The 12,223-nt window shown below is 40.5% G+C and overlaps 1 protein-coding gene and 1 pseudogene across 1 annotated transcript; one reads left to right on the top strand and one right to left on the bottom strand.

Moving 5' to 3' along the window:
- The first annotated feature begins 268 nt into the window (after nucleotides 1–268).
- Nucleotides 269–1,459, top strand: LOC143408015 (solute carrier family 25 member 16-like; annotated as a pseudogene).
- Nucleotides 1,460–5,844: 4,385 nt separating this feature from the next.
- Nucleotides 5,845–6,399, bottom strand: Vpreb1 (V-set pre-B cell surrogate light chain 1). The gene is made up of 2 exons (XM_076855705.1): nucleotides 6,343–6,399; nucleotides 5,845–6,251 (listed from the first exon to the last, which is right to left on the bottom strand). Exons 1-2 carry the CDS (start codon nucleotides 6,386–6,388, stop codon nucleotides 5,845–5,847), a joined length of 453 nt encoding a protein of 150 aa, XP_076711820.1. The 5' UTR covers nucleotides 6,389–6,399.
- Between the last annotated feature and the right edge of the window lie 5,824 nt (nucleotides 6,400–12,223).

The raw sequence follows: 12,223 nt of genomic DNA, 5'->3' as shown, positions 1-12,223 counted from the left end.
TGGGCTCTTTCTTGGCCAGAGGTATTGCCAGATGCTGTGCAAAAACAACAGTGGTTCCTTTGAAATGAGTAAAGTTTTTATTACAAGCTCACAATCACGATTACAGGCATTTAGAGTACTGATATTTTCCAAGCCAAAATCTTCGAATCATGGAAGAGTATTTTCTACATTGTGTGTTGCTCTCCAAAGAGAAGGACACCTGGGATTGTATAAAGGAAATGGTGCAATGATGATTCAAATCTTTCCCTATGGTCGTGTTCACAGATTAATGGATGGATCCATCACAGGTATGACAGCAGTTATCTATACTTACCCTCTTGACATGGTTAGAATACATTGAGCATTCCAGATGAAAGGGCAACACACCTACACAGGAATCATTCATGAATTCAAAACAATTTATGCAAAGGTGTTTTCCTTGGATTTTTACAAAGGCTGTTGCCCACTATATTAGGAATGGCTTCTTTTTTATGCATTACAATTCTTGTTACACATATAGAGTACAATTTTCATATCTTTGTATATAGAGTATGTTCCCACCAATTCATGCCTTTATACATGAACTTTTGTATTTTTTTGCACTACAATTCTTATTATACATATATACCACATTTTTTTCATATCTCTGTTTATATATAAAGTATGCTGTCACCCAATTGGAGTCTTTATACATGTACTTTGGATGATGATGTCTATCACATTCCACCATCGTTGCTAACCCCTTGCCCGCTTCCTTTTCCTCCTATCCCTCTTTCCTATCTAGAGTTCTTCTATTCCTTCCATGCTCCCCCTCCCTACCCCACTATGAGTCAGCCTCCTTATATCAGAGGAAACATTTGGCATTTGGTTTTTTGGGATTGGCTAACTTCGCTTAGCATTATCTTCTCCACTGCCATCCATTCACCTGCAAATGCCATGATTTTATTCTCTTTTATTGCTGAGTAAAAGTCCATTGTGTATATGTGCCACATTTTTTTTTATTCATTCATCCACTGAAGGGCATCTAGGTTGGCTCCACAGTTTAGCTATTGTGAATTGTGCTTCCATAAACATTGACGTGGCTGTTGCAGGTGTTTCATTTTTTACTTTTGATTATCTTAAAGAGTGCTGGGCTTTCCCATGCTTTTACCCTTCTTAGCAGACCTTCATCAGACAATCCTAAAGTCATGGTGCTGAAAACGCATTAACTTACATTGTGCTGGTGTTGCTGTTGCAACAACATAGGCAATATCATACCCATTTGATGTAACTCATCAGAGAATAATAACTAGGAACTATTCCACCAGAATTTGAAAAGCACCTTACCATGCGGGAGACTATGAACTATGTCTGTTGACACTACAGAATTTGAAAGGGATTATATTGTGATTTATCCCTTAATTTCATTCTGTGTATTCTCTCTCAAGCAGTGGCTTTTACAACATATGAACTTATGAAGCCATTTTTTCACCTCAACTAAAAACAAATTATGGTTTGTAGTTTCTTTTCTTTAATAAACTCTCAGAAAAATAAAAACAGAATGCTACTTTAATACTTGAAAGAGGAAATTTACCTGTCACAGGAACCACTGACATTAGTACATGATTTTATTTCAAATCAAAAGTACTTTCTGATGCCAAATATTATGCCTTTTGAACATTGAAAAAATATGCCTAAAATGATGGTGACTAATTATAATCAGATTGTTGGAGACCATTTTAAAATGTTATTTGGAAGCAGAACTATCTTAAAATGGAGTTTAAGAGATTGCCATTAGATTTATCATACTGTTCCAAACTTCCTCCTCCTCTTCCTCCTCTTTCTCCTCCTCCTCCTTCTTCTTTTTGCAGTGCTGGGGCAAAATCCAGCACCTCACAGATGCTAGACAAGAGCTCCATCCCTGAGCCAAATTTCAACACTCCTGTTTAAAGCTTTTGATTGTAATCATAATTTGGGCGGGGGGGCGGGGTGCTGAGGATTGAACCTAGGGCCTTGCACACGCTGGGCCTGCACTTGACAACTAAATGATACTCCAAGCCTATAGTCATGATTTTGTAAAGACTCTTAATGTTTTGTTTATATTGTTAAAATAAATGGGTTTGATTATATTGCAGAAGAACAATGAGAACTGAATTTTAAGTTCTACAAAATATACCCAGCTTTGAAGTATAATTATTTCTCTTCTCATAATTCTGCTTCATTGGAAAAAAAAAGAACTTTTTTCTTCATTTTTTAGTAAAATAAATGTATTTAAAAACAGAGATTTGCTGGGCTTGGTGGCACACACCTGTAATACCAGCAGCTTGTGAGGCTGAGGTGGGAGGATCATAAGTTCCAAGCTAGCACCAGCAATTTAGTGAGGCCCTAAGAAACTTAGTGAGAACCTGACTCAAAATTAAAAAAAAAAAAAATACAAAGGTCTGGGGATGTGGCTCAGTGGTTAAGTGCCTCCAAGTTCAATCCTTGGTATCAAAAAAAAGGTAGACTCAAGCTGGGTATGTTGGCACACACCTGTAATCCCAGTGGCTCCAGAGGGTGAGGCAGGAGGATGGCAAGTTTGGCAACGTAAGGAAAACCTGTCTGGCAAGGCCAGTCTTGGCAACATAAGAAAAATCTATCTCAAATAGAAAAAAATTGGGGCTGGGGATGTGGCTCAAGCGGTAGCGCGCTCGCCTGGCATGCGTGCGGCCCGGGTTCGATCCTCAGCACCACATACAAACAAAGATGTTGTGTCCACCGAGATCTAAAAAATAAATATTAAAAAATTCTCTCTCTTTCTCCCTCCCCCACTCTCTCTCTCTCTCCCACTCTCTCTTAAAAAGAAAAAAAAAGAAAAAAAAAAAAGAAAAAGGTCTGGGGATGTGGCTCAGTGGTAGAGCAACCCTGGGGTCAATCACCAGTACAGAGAGAGAGAGAGAGAGAGAGAGAGAGAGAGAGACTCAAAAAAAATGAAGCAGAATCATCAAGTTTTGCTCAAATGTTATGACCAGTATCATGAGTGATTTGCATGTTTTATTTAAATTCAGTGTTTCCCAAGGCAGTAATAATAAAACCTGAATATCTTTAGTTTCAAAAAGAGTAGAACTATACATATGATCTTATTAATATCTACTAGAAAATTTATTTAAGTGGACTGTGAACTATCATCAATGTAGATGTGAGTATCAAAGAATGTATGTAAAGTATCATGTCATGAGGATACTTCTTCCATGTAAAGTAGTACAATATAAAGTTAAATAGAAAAATAAGATATGATCTATCTATGAGACCAACCTAGGTGCCCTTCAACAGATGAATGGATAAAGAAAATGTGGTATTGTTGAGAGCCAGTGGAGTCTGTCTGGCCCCTGGCATTTTGCCAACAGTATTGATTGATAGGCGAGGCATTACTATCCGCTTCTGCCGCTGCTTTTGAGTTCTTGCACTACTTTCGAGCTCTCGTGGGGATTTCCAGGGATTCCCCGAGAGTTCCCATTGGTTGGGGAAGTGCAGGAGGAGGGTTTTCCAGGGGAGATATTTCCAGCTGCGGGATTCCTGGACGAGCCGCATGGCATTCGGGAGAATTCCTGAGGAACGTGTGTGAGGTTTCTTTTTGCAGTTCAAAAATAAAGTTTGTTCCTGCTTCAGTGGCTCGTGATTTGTGCTTAGCCAGACTGCGGCATGGTATATATACATAATAGAATATTACTCAGTCATAAAGAAGAATGAAATTATGGCATTTGCCAGTAAATAGAACTAGAGACTATAATGCTAAGTGAAATAAGCCAGTCCCTCAAAAAACAAAAGCTAAATGTTTTCTCTGATATGTGAATGTTATCTCTTATATTAAGAAAAGTTTTAAATGTAACAATTTCATTTATTATATTTAGAGCACTTTTATGTTTTATTGTAAGCATGACAGAAATGGGCAGGGAACAATTAAAATTATATATTTAGAAATAGCAATTTATAGAATTAGTATGATTTTTAAGACACTAGAAAAGTTAACAAAAGTGTTATTTCTGCACCAATTTTTTTTTGCATAAAATGTTTCTTGTCATACTTTGGTAAAAAATTTGATTAACTGGTTTCATTTTCCAAGTCTTTATTTTAAAAATAAATATAGGGGCTGAGGTTGTGGCTCAGTGGTAGTGTGCTTGCCTGGCATGCATGAGGCACTGGGTTCGATTCTCAGCACCACATACAAATAAATGAAAAAAAAATTAAGGTCCATCAACAACTTTTTAAAAAAATAAATAAAAATATGTATCTTTATATGATACAGTAGAAATACATGTGTTTCTAAAAATATTTTGTATATTTTCATTTCTGGGCCACACTATATAGGTAATTATTGTCATGAAATCTCGAAATAATTTAAATGTATAAAATCAGTATGTTCATTGCTGTTGGGACTGCAAATTGCTGCAACCACTCTGGAAAGCAGTATGGAGATTCCTAAAAAAAAAAAAAAAAAAAAAAAAAACTATAAATGAAACCACCATTTGACCCAGGTATCCCACTCTTCAGTATATATCCAAAGGATTTTAAATCAGCATGCTACAGGGCTGGGGATGTGGCTCAAGCGGTAGCGCGCTTGCCTGGCATGTGTGTGGCCTGGGTTCGATCCTCAGCAACACATACAAACAAAGATGTTGTGTCTGCTGAAAACTAAAAAATAAATAAATATTAAAATTCTCTCAATGTTTATAGCAGCTCAATTCACAATAGGTAAACTATGGAACCTAAGTGTACTTCAACCTATGAATATAAAGAAAATGTGATATATATATATACACACACACACATTTATATGTATACATACACACACAATGGAATATTACTCAGCCTTAAAGGGGAATAAAATTATGGCTTTTGCCAGTGAGTAGATAAAGCTAGAGAATATCATGCTAAGCAAAATAAGCCAATCCCAAAGAACCAAAGGCCAAATGTTCCCTCTGTTATGTGAATGCTAACTCACAAAAAGCGGGGGGGGTATCTATACTTCTAAGGAAGAATAGAAATACTTTGGATTAGACAGAGGGAAGTGAAGGGAGAGGAGCAGATATGGGGGTAGTGAGGATAGTAGAATGAATCAGACATAATTACCCTATGTGCATATATGATTATATGACCAGTATGATTCTACATCATGTACAACCAGAAGAATGAGAAGTTATACTCCATTTATGTATGATGTGTCTAAACACATTCTACTGCCATGTATAAGTAATTAGAACAAATAAAAATAAGTATGTCGGTTTTGTTATTAATAAAAGAAAACTTCAAATACTTTAAAGTAAAAAATGCATTCTATGTCAGTTATAGAATACACGGGATATTGAATTTATTTTTTTAAATAACAGTACCAAAGTGGGGAGCCTGCTATATCTCTTTCACTTGGCTCCTATTGTCCTCCCCAAGGGCCCAATAAAAAGTGTTTTCTTAACCTTGTTCACCTCATAACTCCTGGGCATAATCAGATGACAATAGAAGGTCCTGTCCTCGGCAGGGATGTTCCTGCTCCAAGGGACTTGTGTCAGTCTCTTGTTCTCCTCCCCCCAACCCGCCCCCATAACCCTGAGTAAAGGCTGAGGTGAAACTGCTCACAGGGGCCTTGACTGTGGTTGGTAACTTTCCTGGGACCTGTGCCCTAAGTTAGTCAGTTTCATCCCATGAGATCATGCAATCAGACCCAACTCAGCAAAACAACTTCTGAAAACACAAACAGCTTTAATTCTGTCATCTGGCTTCCAATGAGGTTTACAGCCATACTGCTAGACAAGAAGGAGCTAAGAGTCCCTATCTCCTGGGCTCTGTGCAGCCCCATGCTTCTATCGTCCCCCTTCCCACACCAGCCTCTCTGAGTGAAACCTCGTCTTCAATTCAGGTATACATGTCCTGGGGCATCTGGGATCCTGAAGCAGCAGGATCCTTTTCTTCCCTGCTCTCCCTCTCCATCTTTTCCCTCTCCATGCTTTGGGGACCCACAGCACAGAAATACATTGCCTCATCCTCAGACTTCAGTTTGGAGATGATTAAATACCCCCGGTTCCTGGCCACATCTTTGGATCCAGAGAAGCGATGGGGGACATTGGGACCCCAGTGCTGATCTGAGTATGAGAAGTATCTTAGCAAGAACCTTGGAGAGTTGCCCAGCCTCTGTTGGTACCAGTAGATGCTATAAACACCAATGTTATAGTTGCTGCTCAGGGTGCAGGTAAGGCGAACTGTGGTTCCAAGAGGTGAAGACATGGATGGTGGCTGATGCAGCACAGGCTGAGGAACACAACCTGGGAACACAGAAGCATGTGGGTTACCCCACGGAGGCAGGGCAAAGCAAGAGAAGGAGCAGAAGGCTTTGGACACTGGGAGTTCCCTCACCTGTGCAGTAGACTAACAGCATGAGCAGGACAGGAACCCAGGACATGGTGCAGACCGGCAGAACTCTACTTCCCGAGGCTACTGCTCCTGGGGCCTTTGTAGGATAAGCCAGCCTCTTCCTCCCTGCTCCAAGGGGAGGAGCCATTGCAACCCTAGTTCCTACTCACTACCATCCCAGACTTTCTTGGGTTTGCATTGTCAGTTAAAAGAACGGTCCCATGGCAGGCTTTGTGGCTCTGGCCTTGCCATGTGGAAGGGTTTGGGAGGAAGCACCTGCTGAAAGCTTACAGATCAGTGCCTAGGAGGTTGGCTGGTGAACTCAGGTCCCTGAGGGAGAGTGACATCAATTCCCCCTTGAGGAAGCTAAGCCTCACAGAAATAAGTTTCTCCTCCAAATGTAAATGCCTAGTAAAATGGAGAGGACACATCCTCAGGGAGGCTAAAACACCTGCAAGTGTTGGGGATCCTGAAAACAGTGGGATGCTCTGTGCCTTTCCAAAACTCAGTAACACCTTTAAACCTCGCTCTTTTCCCTCCTAGGACAAGGTGGAATGATTGGATTCAAGAGAAAAGCACCAGGGGACCCAGAATTATTCCTCTTCCTGCTCTCAGCTCACTAAGGAGACACATTTTGGCCCTGTTGTAGACTAAACTATGTCCCCCAAATTCACACATTGAAGCCATAACCCCCCAGTGGGACTAATTTGGAGAGAAGACCTTTAAGGAAGTAATTATGGTTAAATAAGACCGTAAGAATAGAGCCCTGATCCAGTACATCTGGTGTCCCTATAAAAATGAGAAATTTGAGCTCAGATACAGGGAAGGTGATAAGTGATGTAGAGAGGAGAAGGTCATCTTCAAACCAAGAGAAAAATCTGGAACATATCTTCCTTCAAAACCCTCAGAAGAAATCAACTTTGCCCGTAACTTGATTTGGGACTTCTGGCCTTTAGAATTGTGAGACAATTAATTTTTGTTATTTAAGCCTCTTAGTTAATGGAACCTTGTCACTTAGGTCCTAGGAAACCAGTACAGAAGTTTCTTAGTTCATTTGGGACTGCTACAACAAAATACCATAGGTTGGGTAGCTTGTAAATAACAGAAATTTCTCACAGACCTCAAAGTTGTGGGGTAGGGGGACTCTACTATCAAGACATTGGTAGATTTGGTGTGTGGCAAGGACCTGTGTCTTGGTTCAGAGTAGATTGGGTTCTCGCTACAATCTCATGTGGTGGAGAGGCAAGAGACCCCCTGTTGGCCTCTTTTGTAAAAGTATCAATCCTGTTCATAAGGATTCTTCCCTATAAAGTAATCATCTCCAAAAGGCCCTGCTAATGACACGTTGGAGGTGAGGATCAACATGGGAATTTGGGGAGACACAAACATTCAAAGCATAGCCAGAAGTAATTCTAAGATGGCCCCGAAGTTCTCTTTTCCCATGGGCTCATTCAAAAGCTGGAGTCAAAGTTTCTCCTTCAATCTGCACAGCTCTATGACTATGGGTGAAGTGACCTTATGTGCTCCAGATGGCACTGGGCAGCTGGGAAAGCACCAGTCCCCCCTTTCTCATAAATATTTGGCTAATTAAATTTAGTATTCCCTCAGATTAGTTCTATAGAGCCTTGAGCTTCCCCTTGTCCTTTATTTCCCTGACAAGGAGCAGACCACACTCAAATTGGTCAGCTAGGGCAACTGGAGGAGATGTGTCCTTCTTCCTGCTGCCTCTCTGGCCAACAGCAAAATCGGCTCTGGTGAGGGGTGAGAAGAATCACTGCAGCTATAGGACATCTTGATCACCCCTTGTCCAGTCACGGCTGCAACCACAAAAATGATCTGTCACTCTTCCCTCCTCAGCATAGGATGGTGGGCACTGGGAAACTGACCAGAGAGTAAAGGAGAAAGGAAGCTTTGCTCATTCAAGCATCCGTTCCCTCATCCAGTTGTTCATCCATGTGTTGTGCATGTATTCATGGAAAAGAAGTAGCATCTCCCAGAGCACCCAGTCCTTGAGAATCAGGGCTGGAGACCGGGCCACTTGTGAACATCAAAACGACTGAGTCCCCACAATCTGGTCCCACCATAGTCACTGCCAGAGCTTTTTGATCCTTATAAATCTCAGAGAAAGTAAGTAGTTCCACTTTCACTTTTAGGTATACACATCTAGTTTTACTGAGACAATGAGTAAGCTGAGAACCTCCCATTAACTTTATAGAAACCCTGGTCCCAACTTTGTTCTTGTGGACTTAACCCCAGCATCCCAGCACACTTGTACCACATTTCTGAAAAGATTGGCTCCCAGTGGCCAACACATGTGCTGGGAAATGCCTTGGCCCTTCCAGATCCTGCTGGATATAGTTTTGGCCCTCAGAACATCTGGCTCTAGATGGGGATCACACATTCTGAACTCCTCGCCCTACCCGGCTATCCCCATCTCTGTTCCTTCAGCTTTGCCCTCAATATCCTGCCTCACGGGCCATCTTCAGAATATGGCAGTTTAGTGGAGATGATATATTTCATCATTTTCACTTCTATATGTAACTCTTTTAAGTAACTATCAATCAAGAGAAAGTTGTTGAGCTCTGTGACAGACCTCAAGGTCCTCAAGGATCACAGACATTCAAAAGACTTCTCTATGCTCCTGCCTAATTTATAGATGTCTTATAGACTCTGATTATCTACTGCTTCATGACAAACCACCTAAAATATTGCCGAAATAACCATACTACCAAAAGCACTATACAGATTTAATGCAATTCCTGTTAAAAGTCCAATGTTGTTCTTCATAGAAATAGAAAAAAAAAGTCATGAAATTCATTTGGAATAATAAGAGACCCAGAATAGCCAAAGCAATCCTTACCAAGAAAAGTGAAGCAAGAGGCATCACAGGACCAGACCTTAAATTATACTACAGCTATAGTAACAAAAACAACATGGTATTGGCACCAAAACAGGCATGAATAACAATGGAACAGAACAGAAGAAGACACAGAGACAAATTCACATAAATACAGTTATCTCATACTTGAAAAAGGTGCTAAAAACATATATTAGGGAAAAGTTAGCATCTTCAACAAATGGTTCTGGGAAAACTGGAAATATATATGTAGTAGAATGAAATTTAACCTCTGTCTCTCATCTTGCACAAAACTCAATTAAAAGTGAATCAAAGACCTGGGTCTTAGACTAGAACCCCTGCACATGCTAGAAAAAAAAAAAAGTAGGTCTAATGCTCCAATAGATCGGCTTAGGAAACAACCTTCTCAACAAAACTCCTAAAGCACAAAAAGTAAAATCAAAAATCAATAAACAGGATGGCATCAAACTAAAAAGCTTCTTCACAGCAAAGGAAACAAGAGTGTGAAAAGAGAGCCTACAGAATGGGTTTTGGTCAATAATGGCTGACTCAGCATGAGAGCCAATATGGCACCTCATTTTCTGCACATGGCTTTGATCTCAACAAGACCCTCCACATCCCCATCTAATGGTTCCTCTACTCATCATTCCTCCCCGTTTCTGCCTCTTCCCTCACTTGGCTCCTAACATTTCCCATTCTACCTCATTTCTCATGTGAAGGCATGTTTATCTCATGCCTTTCCACTCTCATCCTCTCACATGGTGCTAAGCCATACGGTCACCACACTCTTTGTCACCACAGGACATTTGCCCATGATCCAATGCCTTTTCTCATGGTTCTCTCCAAACAAACCTCCTTCCTTGAGGTGCTCATTTCATCCTCACCTCCTTGGCAGACTCACCTAACTTTATCACATAAGTAGGCTCAACTGACTCTTGCTCTACTATGTATTATACTTGTTAAGGTATTTGTCAGAGCTTAGAACTTCATGTGTGCTTGTTTCTATTTACCACAATCTTTTGAAGTCAAGGACTATTTCTGTTGAGTTCATCACTGAAGGTGATGATCTAGTGCCCCCTCTATATTCACTACTGCAGAACTACATGAATGAATGTGCTTCTATTTTGGAAGTGATGTGTTTACCCAGCACCCAGGTTGGCACACAGGTGGAATGCAGCTTAATGGTACCTGTGAGTCATAGCAACTGTAGTGCTAGTGTTGCTTCTCTCTTCAGTCTTTCGCTCTGCAGGGACAACTGGAAATTCTTTCATGTACCAGTTGGGCTCCCAAACCTCAACTAATGCACCTCCCCCACATTGAGATCTCAGCCTATTGAGAGGGACCTGAACAGACACTTCTCAGAAGAGGATATACAATCAATCAACAAATATATGAAAAAATGTTCATCATCTCTAGCATTTAGGGAAATGCAAATCAAAATTACTCAAAGAGATCATCTCACTCCAGTCAGAATAGCAGTTATTGTGAAGACAAAAATCAATAAGTGTTGGCAAGGATGTGGGGGAAAAGGTACACTCATACATTGCTGGTGGGACTGCAAATTGGTGCAGCCAATATGGAAAGCAGTATGGAGATTTCTTGGAAAAATGAAAATGGAACCTTCATTTGACCCAGCTATCCCTCTCCTTGGTCTATACCCAAAGGACTTAAAAACAGCATACAACAGGGACACATCACTGTTTATAGCAGCACAATTCACAATAGCTAAACTGTGGAGCCAACCTATGTGCCCTTCAATAAATGAATGGATAAAAAAAATGTGGCACATATACACAATGGAATTTTACTCAATAAAAGAAAAGAAAATGGGCATTTGCAGGTAAATGGATGGTGTTGGAGAAGGTAAGTGAAGTTAGCCAATCCCCAAAAAACAAATGCTGAATGTTTTCTTTGATATAATGAGGCTGATTAATAGTGGGATAGATAGAGAGAGCATGGGAGGAATAGAAGAACTCTAGATAGGGCAGAGGTGTTGGAGGGGAAAGGAGAGGGCATGGGATTACAAATGATGGTGGAATGTAATGATCATTATTGTCCAAAGTACATGCATGAAGACACGAATTGGTGTGAATATACTTTGTATACAACCAGAGATATGAAAAATTGTGATCTATATATGTGTAATAAGAATTGTAATGCACTATACTGTCCTATAAAAATTTTAAAAAAGAAAATCAAAAGGGAAAACAACAGGGAAATTCCTACTACCCAAACTGGTGATTAATGTGACTAAAACTACTGCCTCCAGACTATAAAGTTTGATGCCTGTCAAGTTTTACAGACTGACTAGAGGGATTATTTGGAAAATAAAAGGGCAAAGTAGCTTCAATAATGACATCCTTCATAATTGTGGCTGGGGTCCTCACAGCAGTAAAGTGTTATATTATTTCTTGTGTAGGTAATTAACATAACGATTAACTGAAACAGCTGTTAATTAATAAATTCCCATGACTTCTCAACAGAATAACTACAGGTATTGGAGATTAAATTATATGCATTTTCCTATTAGGAGAAAAAACAGCAGATCTTAGTTTGAGGACCAGAGGATATAGGAACAAAACTAAAAAGGAGACCAAAAGGCATGAAATTAAAAAGGGGAGACTTGACCAGTGGCCCATTTTCAGAATCGTGTTTTAATTTTAAATGTAAAATTACTGAGAATGAAGAAAAACAATCAGAGGAGAAATAAAGCAGAGTGATTACCTGCAGTTAACTCACACCATGGCACGATAGCCTGTGGATGTGGTAGATTCAAAATCCATGCCCCTGAACAGCCCCTTGACAAACAGGAGGTGGGAGAAGGGGTTGCCTGGACAAACACAGATAGATATATCTCTGTTAAGAAATAGAACTTCCCAGGCCCATGCCGAGGACCACCCCCACCACCCATTAGGGAGCCAAGGCCCAGGTTATACCCAGGTCCAACCTGCCGACTGGCAGACCCACGCTGGAGTTCCAGCCCAGGTCCTGGGCCCACCTGGGAGCTCAGGCCTAGCCCACCTCCAT

The sequence above is a fragment of the Callospermophilus lateralis genome, chromosome 1 (assembly GCF_048772815.1).
Source record: "Callospermophilus lateralis isolate mCalLat2 chromosome 1, mCalLat2.hap1, whole genome shotgun sequence".
Taxonomy (NCBI): Eukaryota; Metazoa; Chordata; class Mammalia; order Rodentia; family Sciuridae; genus Callospermophilus; species Callospermophilus lateralis.
Note: the sequence above shows the minus strand (reverse complement) of the source record. Positions and strands in the feature narration are given on the sequence as shown.

Bases quoted from the DNA above. Each gene is read 5' to 3' on its own strand.
- Vpreb1 (XM_076855705.1), bottom strand. From the start codon at position 6,388: ATGTCCTGGGTTCCTGTCCTGCTCATGCTGTTAGTCTACTGCACAG. The intron at 6,252-6,342 runs GTGAGGGAACTC...CTGTGTTCCCAG, and splicing joins GCTGTTAGTCTACTGCACAG to GTTGTGTTCCTCAGCCTGTG.